Below are 22234 nucleotides of genomic sequence, written 5' to 3' on the forward strand. Positions count from 1 at the left end.
TCTGCTTCAGTATTATGTGAGGCTTTGTGGGATCCATTCCTTCGAATTCTGTTAGGGCCTTCTTCCACTCGTCTTCTATTCTGAATATCATGACCTCGTCTTTTGAAAAAATACAACCCATCTGCTGTGGGTTGTATTTCTTCTTGTTCTTCTTCCTCTGGTTTGGTAGTGGTATGTTCTTCCTCCTCTGGTTCCATATTGACCATATTCTCTATCCTTTGCAGTTGATCGCTCACATTCTGTTTGCTTTTTTTTCAAGATTGCAGGAGCTATCAGGTTCTACATGATGTTGGTCTTTCTCTGGTCCGCTATTTGCTGTTCAGTGACTGAATATCCGGGAATTGTTCCCACCACTTGGTATGTAGTCTCGCCCTGTACGTTGTCATATCAGTCTCTAGCTTTGTTATTTTGTAGTAAGCTTGCATGATGTACATATTCATTTCAATGCTCCACTTCATGCGTTGCCGTTTTCTTCCTTCCTGGGTGGTCACTAGTGCAGTTGCACAGGAAGCACTTCAGTTGGTGGGGCTGGATGGTCTTTCCCTTCTCTTGTGGTAGCCTTACTGAGGACAGCACCACTTGCTCTCCTGTCTTCTTCGGGACATTTTATATATCAACTGTTTTTTGAATCTATGAAATCTCAAATTGACCAATACATTTTATATTATTATTATTAAGTCTGACATATCTTATGTTTGCACTGTTATTGTAGTATATGAGGTTATACTACTGTTATTGTAGTATACTCGTAAATTTTAGGAGTTGGTTGTATTCGCAAATTTGAGATTTCATAGATTCAAAAAACAGTTGATATACAAAATGTCTACAGCAGGCACATCAAACACACGGTTATCATACAGCCTGCCTGCCAGCAAAAAGGCTGTGGCCTGCCGACCCTTGAAAATAAAAAAAAATTAAAATAAATAAAAAAAAAAGAACAAGAAATAAAATAAATAAAAGTTTACCTATACTATATAATAAATATTTACTATTCATTTTTAAATAAATTTATTTTTATTTAATTTACATGCACTTTGGTCCGAATGTGATATTTGTTTGCCGACCGGGCTAGCCGGGTGGGTAAAGTGCCTGCCTGGCAACCCGAAGGTCGCGGGTTTGATTCCCGCCTCGGGCTTGGATTGAAGTACTGCAAAAACCTTGGGAGGTGCATTATGGCCACAGAAGCCTATGCACCAACAACTACCAAAAAAAAAGATATTTGTTTAAATGTAGTGCTTGAAAAAGAGACAGGAAAGGTGCTAAAATTATAAATTTTACGAGCATGTGGACTTAACATTGCCAGTTTTCTTAATTTCTGGAAGATTTAGGAAGTGAATTCACCCACCTACCTTATTATATGGAAGTTCAATGGCTTTAGAGTCATAAGGTTTTAAAACAATTCTTCAAATTGTTGGATGAAATCATCATTTTTTTTTTTTTTTTTTTTTTGTTTTTTTGGAAACAAAATTATGAATGCACTGAATTAAAAGCTGGATAGTGGATAAAAGTCCTGAAACTTGTCTCGTTTTGAAAGTTACCAATATCTGTTGCTAAAACTGCCTGAATTGAAACTTTCAGTGTTCCCACCAAATAAAATTGTTAGAAACAGAATTTGATAAAAGATTTTCTGATTTCAAAAACTGTGAATCTCAGTTTCATCTCTTTTCTTTACCTCTGTCTGTTGTTGACATTGAAATTATTGACAACTTACAAATGGAACTAACTGAAATCCGATATGGCTCTTTGTTAAAGCAAAATTATATGGAAGTTGGAATTCCAGATTTTTACACCTATTTATCTACAGATCAGGTTCCGAGAGTGCTACTATCTTTCGTTACACATATAAACATAAAGGCCAAGATTAACCGATTAGAATATAGCTTCAGTTTTGAAAATTTCATCAGCTCAAGACATTGTACCAAATTTTGATGATTTACATTCTGGAAAATGGTGCCAAAGTTTATCTACTAAAAAATAATAGAAATTAAAAACTGAAAATTAAGAAATTATGGTTTTGTTTATGTTTATTTTTTCAAAATTTCTATTTTTGATGTTTAATTATTTACAAATATGTAATCTATTTTTATAAATAAATGTTTGTTTTGAAATATTTTTAATTTTAAGAATCCTATGTATGTTTGCTTAGTAAACATAATAATATGGAGTATTAGATGGCACAATGTATTTTAAATAATCCTAAAAAAACATCTTATTTTATTTATATTTCAAATATTGAAAACATATGACCTTCGACATAGTGCAAAATTCTTTATTTAGCCTGCGATACAAAATGAGTTTGACATGCCTAGTTGGGCGTCTCCGTAGTCAGGTGGGCAGGAGTGGCAGTGCATACCACACGCTTCTTGATTAGACCGGGGTTCCAGCCCGTGACCACCAAATACGGAGGATGCGGAAAGTTCAGGGAATGACCACCGCATATCCCCTGAGCAATATGGCCTTAGTTGTTAATGCTCCTAAAAAACCAAATAACAAATAACAAACATGCCTAGTCTAGAGGAGTTAAGGTTAATATTTTTAGATTGTAATTTCCTTTTAAATGATCTTTTCGGGGTAAAGAACTGTTTTGATAATGTGCATTCTGTTGGTACAGGCTGTGGTTTCTGAAATCTGTCTCTGTACAGAATGGTTGTACAATAAACTCTTTAAAATCCAGGATCTTTAGGGATTGAGTGATGCTGGATTTTAAAATTATCTGGATTTCAGAAAGGTATATTTAGTGGCTGAGCAGGTTTGGGGAAGCACATTTCAATTTATATTAAGCATTAACAACCAAGTTTATTTATTTCCATAAACATTTATAATGACCTAAAGTTGGTGCTGCTGGTTAAAAATGTAAATAATAGTTCAATTTGTGAAATAGGAAGAAATAAAATAAACAAAGTAACAGAAAATTTTGTCATGTCCTCTAATGTCAATTTACACCTATTTCATGCCCACTACAGTATCAGAGAAAATATCAATGAATGTGCTTTGGAGAAAAATCACTTTAGCATTAGAGGATAACTAAGTTACAAAGTTTATTGAAAAAAATTATAGTATTAAAAGAGAAATTTCAGCCCTTTTTTGCACATATTCTTAAAAGCAATGCAATTATTGGTATTAGTGCTAGATTGCTTTTTTTAATATTTCTGTAAAACTTTGTATGTTGTAAAATTTTGATTTTAAAAGGAATTTTAAGGGATTCCACATTGGTAGATTTTGCATAGTTTCATGTATAATAGTTTGATATTGTAGAAATGGCTGTTTGTTTTGCCTCATGATTTCTTTGTTGCTTGACACTAAATAGTCATTTTGGAAGAATAAAAAACTGTTTGTTGTTATTGTTCCTTTGTAAAATAACATTAATATGTTTTCTAGTAAAAGTGTTATTTATAGAATGCATCATCAAAATTCATTATTAAGATATTGAATATCTAAACATTGTCATCTGAAATATTGCTCTGTTCAGTAAACCAATCAAAATTGTGAAATATTAATTCGATATAATTAGCAATTTAAAGCAAAAATCATAATATTATGTTTAATATATACATTTTTTAAAATATAAATAAAATTCATGCAAAAATGCAATCAATGGAATATTCAGGAAGTAATGACCTTTATGGTACTTCAGAATTTTTCTGTTTCCAAAATTCTAGTTCTTTAGTACAGCTAGAGTTTTGTTTACAAAAGCACACTCATTTATTTTTATTTTATGAATACTTATTTCTGTATTATTCATAATAGGCTACATTGAAGATGCTGATGCTTACTGTTGTTGTTTCTGTGTACAAAAGTTTTTTCATCATCATGGGGATGTTTCTTCTCATCCTTTTCTATGCTTTAACTGGTGTTCTGCTTTTTGGCACAGTTAAATTTGGAGAGAATATTGGCAGGTAAATTATAAGCAACCCTTAATTATAGCTCTAAATGCATTGTTTAAGTGTTATTTCCATATAAAGATAACCACTGATAAATACACTTATTACACCCTGACAGTTAACTTTGTTATCACCATCATGTTCTAAAACCCAGTGTTGGATTTAGAAAGTTTGGAGCCCTGCACACATGAATACATAAAATATTATGTTGTTCTAAAATAAAGTGACATAAGCAGGTACTTCATTATACACAGTATATTGCTGTGATATACTTATGAATATCACAGCAGTATACTGTGTTTGATGCAGCAGTATACTATTTTGTTTGATTAGATAGTATGAATCAGAGCTGTAATACTCAATATGTTCTACGTTGATAATAATATTAGTAAATTAATAAGAGGAGTTTACCTCAATATAGTACGTAGAACACTTCCGCATGATACCCTCCAGAAATTAAAACGGAAAAAACGAAAAAATCGACAACTTACCGGTACATTAAAGTAAAATATAAATAATTAAATAATCAATTTAACACAATTCAAAATCAATTTAAAACAATTAAAATTCAAATTAACGCAAATAAAAGAATCTAACGAAAATATTCAAAACTATTTTCCTTCCTGAAGCTGACAATGCTTTTCGACCGACTGTCGTGATCACAGGAATGAAAATTACCGAATCAGGCTAAACCTGCAACTTAAATAGTGATCATATGCGCATAAAGGTCCACGCATCGGAGATCGAATATGGCCGCCGAACATTAACAGAATTCTCGTGTAATTTAATTTCAACGGTTTCTGCAATTAATAGTCGCGTATAATTACGTTGAACGTTCAGTATTTTGGCCTCGTTAAATAAAAAAGTATGTTTTTCGCTAATGGCATGAAAGGCTAATTCTGACGCTGCTGAACGAGAAGCACGAACTGAGGCTTCATGTTGATTTACACGAATATTAAGAGAAAACCGCGTCGAACCTTGGTAAGACGAGTCGCAATCACCGCAAGAAATGTTGTATACCAGATCATTAATTTGAGTTGCGAACGCGGAAAGAACCGAGCGATTGTTCAGTATAGTGTGTAACTTCCGTATAGGCCTAGCTATAATTTTAAATTCGGTATCTTTAAAGAATCTGTTAAGCTGTTTGTGCCACTGTTCAACATATGGGACAGAAATAAAGTATTTTTTGATATTACTATTGTTGATTGGTGTAGTATTTTTTATCCTATCCTTAGCTTGTACCCTAATTCGATTTATTGTGTTAATGGGATAACCCCTGTTTAAGAATCTGCTAGTTAATATTTGTATTTCTGAGTCCAAAGCAGAATCCGTCGTTGAATATTTATAGGCATTTAGAAATTGATTAAAGATAATCGATCTTTTGTAGGTGAACGGGTGATAGCTATTATAATGTAGAAGCATACCGGTGTTTGTGGGTTTTCGATAGATGCTAAATTGTATTTTGTTCGAGTCCCGGGTAAGCGTGAAATTTAGAAAGTTTAATGACTTTGTATCCGTATCTTCCCTTTCCAATGTAAATTTGAGTCTAGAATGAATATTATTAAACGAATGTAAAATGTCTTGGATAGTACTACTATCGGTAATAACTATAACATCGTCTAAATACCTCCCATAGTATGTGATACGGGGACGAAAAGGTGTCAAATGTATCTGCTCAATCGTTGAGAGATAGATCTCTGACATTAAGCCACTCAGGCTCAAACCCATTGGTAATCCAAAAATTTGTTTGTACACCTTGTCTCGAAAGGTGATGTAGTTAGCCTCAACTAACAGTATAATTAAGTGAAAAATTTCCTTAATAGGCAGCTTCGTATAATTAATCGGTGTCGAGTTTTTATTTAGCATATCCCAAATAATATCTAATGTGTATTCAACGTTTACATTAGTATACAATGAGGTAACATCTAGTGAGAATAAATTGTCATTGTCGCCGAGTCTACAGTCTTTAAGATTATTAAATAATGTATCGTAATTCTTAATCCCAAATTGTATAACCTGTCTAAAAGGTTTTATAATGTTATATACATGTGTGGCTAAGGCTGAAAATGCCGAGTTCCTGTAGGAAACAATAGGTCGAATAGGAAATCCAGTCTTGTGTAATTTTACCTGACCGAAAAGTGCAGGAATATTGTATGTTCTGGACTTCAATTCCTTCAACTGAACCATAGTAATGTAGTCGTTTTTACGATATGTGGTTAACGTTTTATTGTATTGATTTACCAAATTGGTAAACAGTGCCGGGTCTACTTCACGATAAGTGGAGGTATCAGACACAACTGAATCTAACTTATTAATATAATCATGTTTATCTAGTATTACCACTGTATCTCCTTTATCTGCCCTCTGTATAATAATGTCCTTATTTTCTCGAAGTTCTCGTAAAGCTGAACTGTCATGTGTATTCAATTTAGGAAGTCGCGTTTCTTTTATGTTATTCACTACTTGGTTAACTTGTTGAATAAATACATCTTTTTGTGGAACACTACGAAGTCCAAATTCAATATCAATTACGCATTGTTTTTTTGGCAGCTTTCGAGGTGGTAAAATATAATTTAATCCTTTGGATAAAAGTGAAATCTGGTCCTGCGATAGTGTACACGAGGAAAGATTTGTAACCTGTTGATATGTCGGTTCGTTGGATACTGGGTGAGGGGGTGTTTGTGAACTAGCCGACATATTCTGTGGTAGTACATTATGTATCTGTGGGGGGGGGATGTCACCCAACTCGTGTGAACTTGGTCGCAAGCCCGCGACAATGTGTTAGAATTCGCATGAACGTGTCTTGAACTATTCGATAATGTTTGCAACTTATTAACGTGTCTGTTTTTTATTTCTGAGGCTTGTGCTTCCCGTCGCAAATCTGTGGAGGTCTTCAATACAGACCAATTGTTCGGATGTAGATAATTTTTTAATTTATCGCGAAGCTAACCTGGGAAAGGTAGTTTTGTTTATTCGAATATCGAGATTTTAAGGCAAGCTTAACAATATTACGTGATGTCGCCAGTGTTAGTTGTTTTATGCCTGAAATTTTTTGATTTAAATTCACCCTGGCAAACTTCGGAACGATGTTGTTTTGAAGGCAATATTTTAGGAAAGAAATATGGTAACTTTGGGCCGAGTACCTTAGTGTAGATTTAATGTAATTTTGTACCAAGCCATTAAAAAAATCTCCCATAATTGTGTGTATCGATTGAATACTACTGGAGAGACAGGAAGTGAATGAAATAGTCAATAAGAGTTTAAAAATTAATTAGATAGTATGAATCAGAGCTGTAATACTCAGTATGTTCTACGTTGATAATAATATTAGTAAATTAATAAGAGGAGTTTACCTCAATATAATACGTAGAACACTTCCGTATGATACCCTCCAGAAATTAAAACGGAAAAAACGACAACTTACCGGTACATTAAAGTAAAATATAAATAATTAAATAATCAATTTAACACAATTCAAAATCAATTTAAAACAATTAAAATTCAAATTAACGCAATTAAAAGAATCTAATGAAAATATTCAAAACAATTTTCCTTCCTGAAGCTGACAATGCTTTTCGACCGACTGTCGTGATCACAGGAATGAAAATTACCGAATCAGGCTAACCCTGCAACTTAAATAGTGATTATATGTCTTCGCGCATGCGCGTAAAGGTCCACGCATCGGAGATCAAATGTGCCAATATGCCAAATATGATCAAATATGCGAAAGCTGCCAAAAAAACAATGCGTAATTGATATTGAATTTGGACTTCGTAGTGTTCCACAAAAAGATGTATTTATTCAACAAGTTAACCAAGTAGTGAATAACCTAAAAGAAACGCGACTTCCTAAATTGAATACACATGACAGTTCAGCTTTACGAGAACTTCGAGAAAATAAGGACATTATTATACAGAGGGCAGATAAAGGAGATACAGTGGTAATACTAGATAAACATGATTATATTAATAAGTTAGATTCAGTTGTGTCTGATACCTCCACTTATCGTGAAGTAGATCCGGCACTTTTTACTAATTTGGTAAATCAATACAATAAAACGTTAACCACATATCGTAAAAACGACTACATTACTATGGTTCAGTTGAAGGAATTGAAGTCCAGAACATACAATATTCCTGCACTTTTCGGTCAGGTAAAATTACACAAGACTGGATTTCCTATTCGACCTATTGTTTCCTACAGGAACTGGGCATTTTCAGCCTTAGCCACACGTGTATATAACATTATAAAACCTTTTAGACAGGTTATACAATTTGGGATTAAGAATTACGATACATTATTTAAGAATCTTAAAGACTGTAGACTCGGCGACAATGACAATTTATTCTCACTAGATGTTACCTCATTGTATACTAATGTAAACGTTGAATACACATTAGATATTATTTGGGATATGCTAAATAAAAACTCGACACCGATTAATTATACGAAGCTGCCTATTAAGGAAATTTTTCACATAATTAAACTGTTAGTTGAGGCTAACTACATCACCTTTCGAGACAAAGTGTACAAACAAATTTTTGGATTACCAATGGGTTTGAGCCTGAGTGGCTTAATGTCAGAGATCTATCTCTCAACGATTGAGCAGATACATTTGACACCTTTTCGTCCCCGTATCACATACTATGGGAGGTATTTAGATCGATGTTATAGTTATTACCGATAGTAGTACTATCCAAGACATTTTACATTCGTTTAATAATATTCATTCTAGACTCAAATTTACATTGGAAAGGGAAGATACGGATACAAAGTCATTAAACTTTCTAAATTTCACGCTTACCCGGGACTCGAACAAAATACAATTTAGCATCTATCGAAAACCCACAAACACCGGTATGCTTCTACATTATAATAGCTATCACCCGTTCACCTACAAAAGATCGATTATCTTTAATCAATTTCTAAATGCCTATAAATATTCAACGACGGATTCTGCTTTGGACTCAGAAATACAAATATTAACTAGCAGATTCTTAAACAGGGGTTATCCCATTAACACAATAAATCGAATTAGGGTACAAGCTAAGGATAGGATAAAAAATACTACACCAATCAACAATAGTAATATCAAAAAATACTTTATTTCTGTCCCATATGTTGAACAGTGGCACAAACAGCTTAACAGATTCTTTAAAGATACCGAATTTAAAATTATAGCTAGGCCTATACGGAAGTTACACGCTATACTGAACAATCGCTCGGTTCTTTCCGCGTTCGCAACTCAAATTAATGATCTGGTATACAACATTTCTTGCGGTGATTGCGACTCGTCTTACCAAGGTTCGACGCGGTTTTCTCTTAATATTCGTGTAAATCAACATGAAGCCTCAGTTCGTGCTTCTCGTTCAGCAGCGTCAGAATTAGCCTTTCATGCCATTAGCGAAAAACATACTTTTTTATTTAACGAGGCCAAAATACTGAACGTTCAACGTAATTATACGCGACTATTAATTGCAGAAACCGTTGAAATTAAATTACACGAGAATTCTGTTAATGTTCGGCGGCCATATTCGATCTCCGATGCGTGGACCTTTATGCGCATATGATCACTATTTAAGTTGCAGGTTTAGCCTGATTCGGTAATTTTCATTCCTGTGATCACGACAGTCGGTCGAAAAGCATTGTCAGCTTCAGGAAGGAAAATCGTTTTGAATATTTTCGTTAGAGTCTTTTAATTGCGTTAATTTGAATTTTAATTGTTTTAAATTGATTTTGAATTGTGTTAAATTGATTATTTAATTATTTATATTTTACTTTAATGTACCGGTAAGTTGTCGATTTTTTTCCGTTTTAATTTCTGGAGGGTATCATACGGAAGTGTTCTACATACTATATTGAGGTAAACTCCTCTTATTAATTTACTAATATTTTGTTTGATGCAGCAAGCAAAAATAGCAGTAATTATAGTAAATAAAATGCAATTAAAAGCTAAAAAATTTTATTCCATACAGTAATTGAATACATCTGGAGGACCCTGGAGCAACTGTGCATTACATTACCCCCCAGCCCCTATAAATCTTGTATTGCCAAAACCTCTTTTTGTTTCCTTGATCACATGCCTTATTAATTATTTCTTCTCATCTGTATTGATATCAAAGTATTGTGTTCTAATTGCAAAAATATTACATCATAAGAGTGAAATTGGCAATCCAATGACTAAGCAGGCAAGCCAAAGCATAGCCTCAACCCCAGAATTCAAAGTCTAGTTCTGTTATATTAATTATATTAACATTATGGGCAGCAACTGAAACTCTTACAAATGATTAAAAATTTAAACAAAAAAAAATAATAATATTCTCATAATTATAATGCTAAATTGTTACTGAATAAGTTCCTCCATAATACTTGGCGCCTCCGTAGCCAGGTGGGAAGGAACAGCAGTGCGTAGCACACGCTTCTTGATTAGACCGGGGTTCGAGCCCGTCACCACCAAATACGGAGGATGCGGAAAGGTCAGGGAATGACCACCGCATATTCCGGAGCAATATGGCCTTAGTTGCTAATGCTCCTAAAAACCAAATAACAAACAAACAAACATCCATAATACTTCTGTGCCCCTCCCGATATTTTCATCTATCATCTCATCTTTAAATTTTCTTCCTTTTGATGAAATATTCCCCCATGCAGTTGAAATTATTTAAATTAAAAGCATAAAGGCATTCATACACATGTCCCAGGACCTCTGTTTTTTTTTTTTTTTTTCCCCTTTTAAATTTGTTCCCAGTATTCCACTATTCTGGTTTTCGCACCTCCTACCTGTTTTGCTTATGTACATTTTTTTAAATCAAAAGTATTTTGGTATAGCATGTCTATTAGCCTTTTCAGTGGTATGTAGATCTATTTTTTTTAATGAGGAGCTGTGGGAAATACATACATAAATCTGTTTTGAAAGTCACTTCAAACAATATGTTCCTTTAATGTACAAACTGCCTTGAAATCTCTTTTCTGTGTTTCCAGTCTGTTTCCAGCTAACACAGTTTATAATAGATGGCAGCCTGAAAATAGATTTCAAAATCAGGGAGAAGATCATGCCTGTTGACCTTAGTCATCCAATTTAACTTTAAAAAAGGAAATCAAAGAATTTGGTAAAACTGAATAAAGTAATACATAAATAGATATAGAGGATATTGTTGCATCAAAAATATAACAAGTTTTATTTAAAATTTGTTTATGAAATTTTTTTCAAATTTTTTATAAATATTTTTAAATCCTGATTTAGGAAATAAAGTCAAAATAAGAATATATTAATATTTTAAAACATACATGTACAAACTGCTACATCTGACTAAAGAAGGTTAGTTTCTGATAGAATTTCATGAAAGGTTTATTTCACTGCCTGAAATGGAATTTCATCAAATACATCAGAAATTGATTCAATTTCACATGCATTTTCTATTGAAACTATTTTAAAATTTATTTAACTACATAAAATACTCCAGGAAAATTAAAATTATTTGCATTGGATAAGCTTTATTATGTAAAGCATCAAGATGGAAACTGGTACAGACTAAAATATTAAATGTTCTCTCCAGAAATAATGATCAAACTGAAGTATTTTATGTATATTATGAGAATTTTGAAATAGTTTCAGTAAATGCATGTGAAATTGAATCATCTTCTGAAATTCCATTTCAGGGCAGTGAAGTGTCCTTTATGAAACTCCATTAAAAACTATCCTATCCTCCTTTAGTGAGATGTAGCCAGTGGTGAGCTATAGTGGGCTCGCAAGGGCTCATTGTTATTTATTTTTTTTTTTTTCGAAAAATTGCGAGCCCATTGTTGAGACGATCATTTATTTTACAAATGAAATCCTGAATGCAATTATTGAGTATCCAGAGCTGAAACTACGGTGGGGCAGGAGAGGCCCCATTCCCAGCATTTTCATGGTGCAATCGATCAGTTATGTATTTTAAAATTGCTTCATTTTTGATTTAATTACAGCAAAATCTCTGTTTAACGAACTTCTTTATAGCGAATTTTTTTCATTCCCCCTTGGTAATTACATTTAAAATAGTTTCCATTGAACAAAGAAAATTTCCATGTAACAAATGGATTAGGAGAGAGAACTTCGTATGCATTGTTCTGACCTCAGGCCTTTAAGCAATTTAGATAATTAGAAAGTGTGAATTAAGGGTGAAAGGGATTACCGTTTCACAATGTTAGTGGTGTCCATAAAACCTATGCAGTCACATACCGAGAAGTCGCTAGTCAATATGCTTTCCATAGCCAGTCAGAGGATTAAGAAGATTCTCGACATGGATTATAGCCTCTGGTCAACGTGTGTTGTGGTTCTCCTTTACTCCGACAAACGGATATATGTTTTTCGGAGAAGTGAGTGATCTATGCCTTCCAGTAAATTTCTCCTATCTATGTTTACATGGTCACAGTAGCTGAATATCCGTGTGATTCCGACATTTTCACTGTATTCAAAGAATTAGTGAGAGTAGCAACATAGAGGGGGGGGGAGATTGAGGCAACTAAGATATTATATAAACTTTACAAAGATGAAATGTTGGCAGATTTCGAAACTTTGTCGAGCCTTTTACTGTGTAGAAAATGTTCTAAAATATAATGGCATACAGGCAATAATTAAAAAAAAAAAAAAAAACTATCACCAATCTCCAAAAAACTAGCATGAATCAAGGATGATTGCTAAAGAACTTGATGTGAAAACTATAAAGATCGGTCGTGTGTTCGGGCCACGATGAGCAGCTTTTAGATTGCGGATGGTAATTGTGGGTTGGAGGGATCATTTGTGCAAACATTTTGAACCGCTTTGTGCAAACATTTTGAATCAGAAGTTAAATATTCCGGATTATTAAACCAACTTTTAAATTTGGAATTTCTTACCCATTTAGCACTAATGATCGACATCCTGCAGGAGCTCTCTTACCTTTCAGAAGCTTTACAGAATCACAATGGTAAAATCATATAAATTAATTATTTTAACTATCAATGCTATTGCTAATTTGAAAAATTCTGAAGGAAATTATGAAGCTAAAATTGAGAGCATGTTGAAGTGGAAAGAATTTGAAGGAATCAAAATCGAAAGTAAAAAAATTACCGCATGACAAGTTATTAAATGCATTGTTTTATCCTTAAAGGATAAGTTATTAATGCAACAGGGTGATTTTAAATTAACTAAAAAAAATAACGATACCATTGAAAGAAATTTTAAACATATGCTACCCGAAATCATGGAATATGAAAGAACTTTCATCTCGGTGGCAAGAGGATAAAAACCAAATAAGAAATTTAAGTTTTCTGATAAAATATGAAATAAAAATTAATGATTTTAGAGATTTTGTCGAAGACAGTTTATCTTTAAAATTGAGTGAAATTACCTTTTCAATTAAGAAAGCCAGAAAATATCTTTGAAACCATTGCGATTAGCAGTGCTGAAGCTGAGTGAGATTTCAGCGTAATGAATAATATATTGTGAATAAATTAATAATGTTGACAGTTAAACATGTTGCAGATTTTGACATCTAAATGGAAAACCATTGCTTCAATTTGATCTGGATCGTTATGTAAAATCATTCCTCTGTATTCATTGCTCAGCTATTGAGCAAAGCAGAAGATCGACAAAAAGTATTAATAAAGAAGTAAATTCTATATGACAATTTTTAGAATAAATTTTTCTTGAATATTTGTGAAATAATTTTTTTTCATGTAATCTGTGATTTTTGTGTACTTTTCTAGAGTATTTTTTTTTTATGTAATATTTGTTTTTATATTGTGGAATGTTTTGTGATAGTTTTTATGTTATTTGTGATATGGGAAATATTTCATGTTATTTTTTTATTCACAGTATTAAAATTTTATCATGAAAAAAATGTATCCATTATATTTCCCTAGTTAAAAAAAAGACGAATAAAAAAGTTGCGCAGTAGATGGTTTATGCAAAACATCCTTCATTTCTTTTAGGTATTTTTATTTGTATATATCAATTATGAAATAAAAAATCTTTTTTATTGTAAATATTTTATTGATCATTCACAGGTTTTCATAATTTCTGGAAGACAAGATACAATGGATTTATGATAACTAAAGTTATCATAAATCCATTGTATCTTGTCTTCCAGTACTTGCGAGTGCCAGTACTTGCGAGTGCAACGTATCTAAATATCTCTGTAAAATAGTGCTAATTGATGTACCAATCTTTTAATTGAAGTGACATACACAGCTGTTAGGGGAACCTAACAATGGAATGTAACGAAAATGCGAGACGAAAAAAGAAATTGTTGACAAATATTTATATTGTTGCAGTCATACTTACTGCAGTAAGCATGATTGCAACATCATACTATTCAAAAATTCTAAAAAGCTAGCTCCAGACACTGTCGTATCCAGTTATCATTGTAAGGGAGGCACGACGACCAGGTTTTTAAGTGTTTTTTTTTTTTTTTTAGATAGACCTAAGAACGTTTTACACATTCACTTATACTCATGGTTAAGGGGGTAATAAGCCGCATCTGTCCACCCCTCTAAATCCGCCCCGACTCAAGATATTATACCTGACACGAAAAATGCATCACGTGCTCTAATCACACTACTAGTAGTAGTGCGAGCGTGGGAAGTGCCTCTAGTGGAAGCTGCAGATGATGTCATTTCCGTGACCGATCAGATTTACTCGGTAGAAAGTCAGAAAAACTGCGAACCCATTGTTAAAATATTCACAGCTCACCACTGGATGTAGCAATGAATCTGATGTAGCATCAGATGATCAAGTGATTTATGTACAAATTTTTCATTTTTACAAAATTTTAAAATTTTATGAAAAAAACTTGCTCCATAGAGCCTGCTGCTACAAAAATTCACTGTGAGGGATCCAACTACATGCAGCAAACTCGCTACTGAAAAGGCTAATAAGTTATTCAATCAGTAGTTAACTTTAAAATCTTTAGGAATCCTAAATAATAGCATATGACATTTACTTTACATTTATATTATTCAGTATTTTGAAATTGGTCATGATTTAAAGATATACACAGTGCTTGAAGTATGAAAGGAAATGGAATAATGTGTAAGTTTTTTAAGATAGAAGAAAGTGGCCAGTGTTTTATTTATTTTTTAAGTTTGAAAATTGAACAGAAACAATCTTCTTCCCCTTTTCCCCCCTCCCAAAGTTTTGTTTTTAACTTCCCATCAAAGAAACTTATTTATATAAATTTTTTTATATATTCTGCACTTCATATATTTATCCTGTATTTTATTTATATATCCATTTATTTTTTTTATTAGCATTTGCATCACAGCCAACTCTCTGGATTTGCAATGGAAAATCCTTCTTTTTTACTTTATTTGACCCTTCTCCATTTCACTGTCATAATGTAGTTGGTGACTAACAGTTTCTCCATCATTTTGGAAAAATCCAGTTTTTCTCTGGATTTTTTTTTTTTTTTAATTTTCCAATTTCTGTTTATTTTCATTAATGAATTGGTTGTCAGATGTGCTGTGTAGGCTGCATCACAAACATGCAATAATGCCATTGTTCTCTGTTATGTAATTTCTTAGTACTTCTGTAGTGCAAAGCAAATTAATGATATCTTTCGTGAAGATACCAAAGAAATATGACATAATATCAGAAGACATTAAGCACGATTTTTTCATGTATTGTAAAATCTGCAAAAGGTAGCACATTTGTCTACCATATGTAAATGTGATTTTTCAATTTCAAGCAGTGGGTAATGCATTGCAAACAGACATTTCAAACAGATAAGCATAAGTACAGATATTGCATTTCATAGTGGTGATGATGTTACTTGTGCAATGTTTATTTGTATCTTTTGTCTTGGAACATTGTCTTTCTCTGAGTTGTGCTAATCATGCTGGCATGCTCTTTAGAAATATGTTTCCTAATAGCAAAAAAAAGTACAGCCGTGGAAGAACAAAAACAGCAGACATTGTTGGTGAAATTTCATTGATAGGGAAAAAAGAGGTAGTGATGGCTCTGAAAAATGGGACATTTTTGATTGTTGCAGGTGGCAGTAATCAAAGTGATTCCAAGCTGCACCATTGTGGTGGCTTTTTGTAATCAAAAAAAATCAAGTCAAAAACAGCTTTCTCTCAGTACCTACACTGAAAGGTGACTCTACAATATCTGAATAACCTGAAAGCATATGAATTCCTTCAAAAAACTGTCTGATACTTAGTAAGTGTTGATAATGTGTTATGGTAGGCCTAAAAACTGAAGTAGCATGGGTATCAAAAGAGGTGGTAATAGGCTGTCCTTATCATCTTGTTAATTTGTGTGCTGAAAAGAGAACTGCATGCCTTCCTGTGAAATGAATGAATAATTGGATTTTAAAGTTAATTTTAAAAATTTTTAAGATGCATGCCATTAAAATTTGTAAAAGAATAAGAGAAATTTACCTCAATATGATACATAGAACACTTTCGTATGATACCCTCAGTAAAAAATAATTAAAAATCAATTTAACACAGTTAAAAATCAATTTAACACAATTAAAAATTAAGTAAATTAATTTAATGAAAAAATTACAATTTTTTCATTAAATTTTGTTTTTAGTTTTTTAAATTAATTTACTTAATTTTTAATTGTGTTAAATTGATTTTTAATTGTGTTCAATTGATTTTTAATTATTTTTTACCATAATGTAAGATTTTCTATTTTTTAATTGTTTTCGTTTTAATTTCTGAAGAGTATCACATGGAAGTGTTCTACGTATCATATTGAGGTAAACTTCTTATTCTTTTACAAATATTGATATCAACATAGAATGTATTGAGCATTATAGCTCTGGTTCATACTGTCAAATGCCAATAAAATAAAAAATAGTTAGAAGAATGTGTGTATGTACACATTCTAACTTCTAACCTCTTCTTTAAACAAGGCTGTTTAAAGAAGAGGTTAGAAGTAGTGAGAAAAGCAATATGAGCACTTTTCAGAGCAATATGAGCTTGTGTTTTCACTAAATAGAAAACAACAAATAATCACATTAGAGAATACCACTGACTCATGATCCAAAGGTTTTGAAAGAAAGAATAAAAATTGATAAACTGAAGAAAAAGAACTTCTGAATTGTGAACTTCTGGCAGAAACAATCCTAAACAGGACAAGCAAACTGATAATTCTATACATATTATCCTCATGTATGCAGAAAGTCTGTTCATGTTTTTCTTCCTTTGACTTGAATAAAGCAATTTACCTGTTTTGTTTAACTGTTATGCCAACATTTAAAAATCCCAATATAGCTTTTCAATCCAGTGCCCCTCCAAGTTAAATTGCAGTAGTAAATATGAGATTAAATGTTTTTCTTTTTTGCCCAACTCTCTGACTGGTTTGTCAATTTGTATTAAGAAATTGTGACAGTAGGGAAGTTGAGTTTCTCTTCCGGTGTGTGTGTGTGTGTGTGTTTTTTTTTTTTAATGGTCTGACTTGTGTATTGTATTCGCTGTGGTTTAGTAGGGTGACTCTCTTCCTCAGTGTTGCTTTGTGTTTTCTGAACTCTATCACATGATCTTCCTCCTTGCATATCTTGAATTCTCATGTGACTTTGGTCCTGTATGGATGAGCACATCCATACAGGAACTAAAGTGCAAGATACTCCAGTATTGGTGATGGATTTCTTGTGGACTGTTTGTTAAAAGAATATTAACAAATTCTTTTAAATTCTTAACATTACATTATTTAATGTAATGTTAAGTTTGCAAAATTTAACATTACATTAAATAATGTAATGTAAATTGTCAATAATAATGTAATGTTAAGTTTTGAAATTTTAACATCAAGGTTAGGTAACTATCCTTGATGTTAAGTTTGCTTTGCTTCTTTTTGACTTTGCTTTCTCTTTTCCTGTTTTATTTCTGATATTCTAGTGTCAAATTATTCACAGAACTGAGATTTGTTGGCTCATCTTCCCTATTTTTCCCTATCCTTCCTTAAATTAAGAATATATATCATTACACAATGAAACCATAGTTTTGGTTTCAGTTTAATAATTGCCCATGCTCCAAACAAAGTTTCATTTGATCTGATATTTCATACACAGGAAGGGTATTTCATGTTACAGGAATGATTAAACAGACATGAACCTTTTTTGATTTTCATTTATTTGCAGTGGTGTTTTCAAGTGTTAGCATTCAGTAATACCACTTATCAATGATTGTAACCTAATCATTCAAAATTAATGGATAATATTTGCAAAACTGAAGGATGAAGGCTATGTAAATAATGTAATTGTTGACAAAGGCTGCTTATGCAAATCTTTAGCAGAATTAATTAAAGATAAGAAGATCACCAGAATTATTACTTGTACATTTCTATTACTATATTAATTAATTTTTATTTTTTTTAAAACTACTTTACCTTTTTAGATTATTTTTAGATGAATATTTTATTATTTCAAATTATGCAAAATAAAATTAGAATTGAGAAGCATTTTTTGTGGAAGAAATGAGTGTACAAATTTTTGTATCTTATGGATGTGCTTATAAATTATAATATTCATGTTAATAAAGTATAGCATTTTTATGGTTAGGCAAGCGAACTTTCAAACAGCACCAAGTGGTATTGCAATGTTATTCAGGATTGTGACTGGTGAGGACTGGAATAAGATTATGCATGATTGCATGGTAAGTTATGTAATAATTCTAATTTTTTTCAGTTTATACTCCATGCTATTTTAATTTATTGCTTACCATGGTGATAGGATTGAGGAATTTGACTTATTGAGGTTTAATGGAGACTTTGATCAGTCAATAACTACTGGAAAGTAGAACTTAGTTAAATAAAGATAAACAGTATGACTCAATTAAATTTGATTTTCTCATGCACATGGAAGCAATTCTTGAAATAAAAAATAATTTGTTAATTTTCTCACTGCTGTCAAGCAGCATATATTATAAATCTATGAGATTGAAATTTGTTAGTTATCATATAAATAATTAACAAAGTATTGATTATGATAAATAGCAAAGACATTTATATGAAAAGGTTGATAGACTCCTTGCCTTGTAGGCTTCTTACATGCTTAATAACATGCTGCCTCTTAAATACTTAATAACCTACAGCCTTACCTATCAGCCAGATGTACAGATGAAAATTATCAACTAAAAAAAAATATTGCAAAAATTATTTCAATTTTCAATCTGCATTATTATTTATTTTAAAATTCAAAAAGTATGACTAGGAAGTTTTTGCCTTTATATGCAGTACTATAACGTGCCCACTGACATAACCTTTTTTTTTTCTATGCTGCTGGCTTCATTAAATTTTTAATAAAAAAGATTAAAATAATGACAGGTAAATAATCTCCTTTATTTATTTATTTTTTTAAAATGTAGATTGAATGGTGAACAACATGCACAAACTCCTCCCATTCACATAACACTTTTATTCAAGAAAAAGATGCATCTATTATAAAAAAAATAGATAAAACTTTTGTAATTACAGCCCTTATATAGTTAAAATAACAAATGGCATTACAGAATGTGCAGTTTTAAACTGTTTCTATCTTTTTTTTTTTTTTTTTTTTTGAAAAAATTGAATGGTGACTTTTGTATGCTACTGTGCCTGCTGGCATGTTTTTATTATTATTATTTATTATTATTTTTTTATTTTTCACACTTGGTTAACATTTGATGAAGATAGTTGCAGTGTGCTATAAGCAAGTTTCGGATTACCGTAATGTCAGTATGTATTGTCATTACAGTTTTTCAGATAATTATATTTGCTGTAAAGGAAAGTATTGGTTTGACATTGAAAGATTGTGCCTCCTATAGATCTCTTATTGATACTGAAATCATGTAGCTTATTAGCATATAACTTCACCAAGCTGGAGAACATTTTCTAATTATATGAAATGAGAAATGTCAAATTTTTCAAATCAGAAATGAGATTGTCAAATTTGTAAGTTCCTTTGGCTGTTTCCTATTGACAGTAGAGAAGCTAAACTGAAGATTGATTTTCTGTGAATACGATTTCTGTCAAATTTAAAAAATAAACACTTGCTCTGCAAAACTCACAACTAATTTCTATAAAAAAAATAGAATTTACAATGACTATAGAATTAACTAGAAATTAAAATTAAGAATAGCCTGGATTTTGGTCTTTCTCTTCCTTCATTCTAAATCCAGTAGGTGTTATAATGAAGAACTTACATAGTCCCTTTTACCTCTGAGTCCATTCTGTACTTGAGTTCAACTCTCCTAATGTTCAAAGAAAGAGTATTTGTATTGTATTGGGTACAGGAGCACCTGCTGTGGGGACTCTGTTTTCTGACTGGTTGCTCTTTTGGTGGCTTCTCTTCTAATTACAATCTTCTGGGATCACTAGAGATCTGTGGGTACAAAGTAAAAGCACCCACAAGTCTTAGTCATCTGGTTGTTCTGTGTTATTGCTGGAGTTAGCAATTTGCTTGGCTGCTGAGTTGCAGTGAACCTGAGAGGTTGCTTTGGGTATTCTTCAAAGCATCAGCTGGGAACAGACAGTGAGTCTCCCCATCCCTGTTTGTTAGCAGCTGGGCTATGTTGAATGCTTCTTTAAAATCTCTCCTCCTACCATGACATTCAAAGTTAAACGATATGTGAATGTCTTAGGTTCCCCATTCTGGTGTCATTGCTATGTTTTCAAATTGACATTGGTAGCTTGTGGCCAAGTTGCAGGTTTGAGAAACTACCAGTCCTTATTTTAATTGAAGTCAGTATACAATTAAAACTTACAGTGAAGAGTAGTGAAAAATTTTTCAGTAAAAATATGATGGTCTTAATGTATTTCTAACACTGATTTCAAATATGCAGCTCATTTTTTCTTAGCACCATCAGTTCCAAGATATTTCATTTGTTTATGCATACTTAGATTTTGGTCTCTCAATTCATAATAGTTGGACTGCTGATTGAGAAGTTCTGGAATCAGGAATTTTCTTTAGATCTTACTGCAATGGTCATTTTCCATCAGTTTCTAGCCTATTTCTATTCACACTTGCTCCCTGCATGTCAAATGGATATAAATATAAAAAAAACTTCCCAACAGAGCAGACAACTACAAAATCTTGATGGAGAATTTATTACAGGCCCATCAAAATCTTAGTTGCAATATATTTCTAAAATACTCTTTCTTCATTCCCATTTAGACTTTTTCCAAAATAACCTTGAATGTTTTCATCAGGATATTGTTACCATGGAGAAATGCTACTGTCAGGTGGAAGCCCAGTATGCTGCAAACTATTGTTGAACATTTTTCATTAAAAAAGAACAAAGAAACTAAAAAAAAAATTAACTATATCTTTATGCTGTTTATTGTAGTTCTGGTTAAAATTCCTTTTAAAATTTCAATAAGTGTAACCTGCATTCCTCTCTGAATCTGTGGGTGCTAAGCCAGTATCTGACTACAAATTTTGATTCAGCTCAACAAAATCCATGAGATGTGTCCTAATTTTGGAGGAAAAATTATCATCAGAGTCAGAACATTGCATTTTTTTATGCCTGTGCATGGACAAGAATTACATGATTATAGCAGTTTTAATGACATAATTTAGTTGTAAATTTAAATTATCTATAATAACAATTATAGGTAACTTCTAATGTGTTTGGTTAATGGCATTATTTTACACAGGTAGACAATAATCAGAATAAAACAATGCTTTGCCTGTGTAGAGGTAAAATATTTACTTCATAGCTTCCTCTGTAATGGGCTTCTTCAGTTTTAGGAGAATGAGGTTAAATTTAATAATGATCAAAGAATTGGTTCATTCTTGGTTTTAGTCTGTTTAATGGGAAATCTTTGGATCCAGCTTTTCCTTAGGAGGATATCACATTTAAAGTTCAGGTACTTTGTCTTTTTTCATTTCTCCATTTGCCTGTTCTTTTGCCTTTCATTTCTCCAAATTTCTCGAAATACCTGTCCAGCTAAGCCTTAAATTTATTTAGGCTGTCAACTTCCACAACAAGGGATGGAAGTCTGTTCCACTAACCAACTACCCACTGGCTAAAGGCAAATTTCCACACATCTATCCTACATCTGTCTTTCCTCAATTTGAATTTATGCCCTCTCAGGTGATTATTCTGAGCAAGAGGATGATTCCCATCAGCATTGAGCATGCTCAAACCATTCAAGGCTTTATACACCTCTATCAGATCACCTCACCAGTGCCTACTCTCCAGACACTGTAATTTGCAAAACTTAAGCCTTTCTTCGTAAGAGCAACCCTTTGTTCCATTCACTAATCTTGTTGCCCTTCTCTGTATTCGTTCCAGCAGCTCTACATCCTTCTTGAAATGAGGCCTCCAGATCTGTATACAGTACTCAAGGTGTGGCCTGACCATTGCCTTATACAAGGAAATAATCACCTCCTTATCCCTGCTAG

General features: G+C 32.3%; 1 protein-coding gene across 1 annotated transcript in view; it reads left to right on the plus strand.

Annotated features, from left to right (window-relative positions):
• na (sodium leak channel non-selective protein na) overlaps positions 1–22234 on the plus strand; it is a 605671-nt gene that overhangs the window by 460920 nt on the left and 122517 nt on the right. Inside the window, exons 32-33 of the mRNA XM_090376183.1 lie at positions 3748–3896; positions 18410–18503. Of these exons, the coding sequence (XP_090232309.1) occupies positions 3748–3896; positions 18410–18503 (243 nt within the window). The remainder of the gene's footprint in view (positions 1–3747; positions 3897–18409; positions 18504–22234) is intronic.

Source organism: Mastigoproctus giganteus, chromosome 6 (genome assembly GCF_048544385.1).
Source record: "Mastigoproctus giganteus isolate SK-2022 chromosome 6, ASM4854438v1, whole genome shotgun sequence".
In the NCBI taxonomy this organism is placed as follows: Eukaryota; Metazoa; Arthropoda; class Arachnida; order Uropygi; family Thelyphonidae; genus Mastigoproctus; species Mastigoproctus giganteus.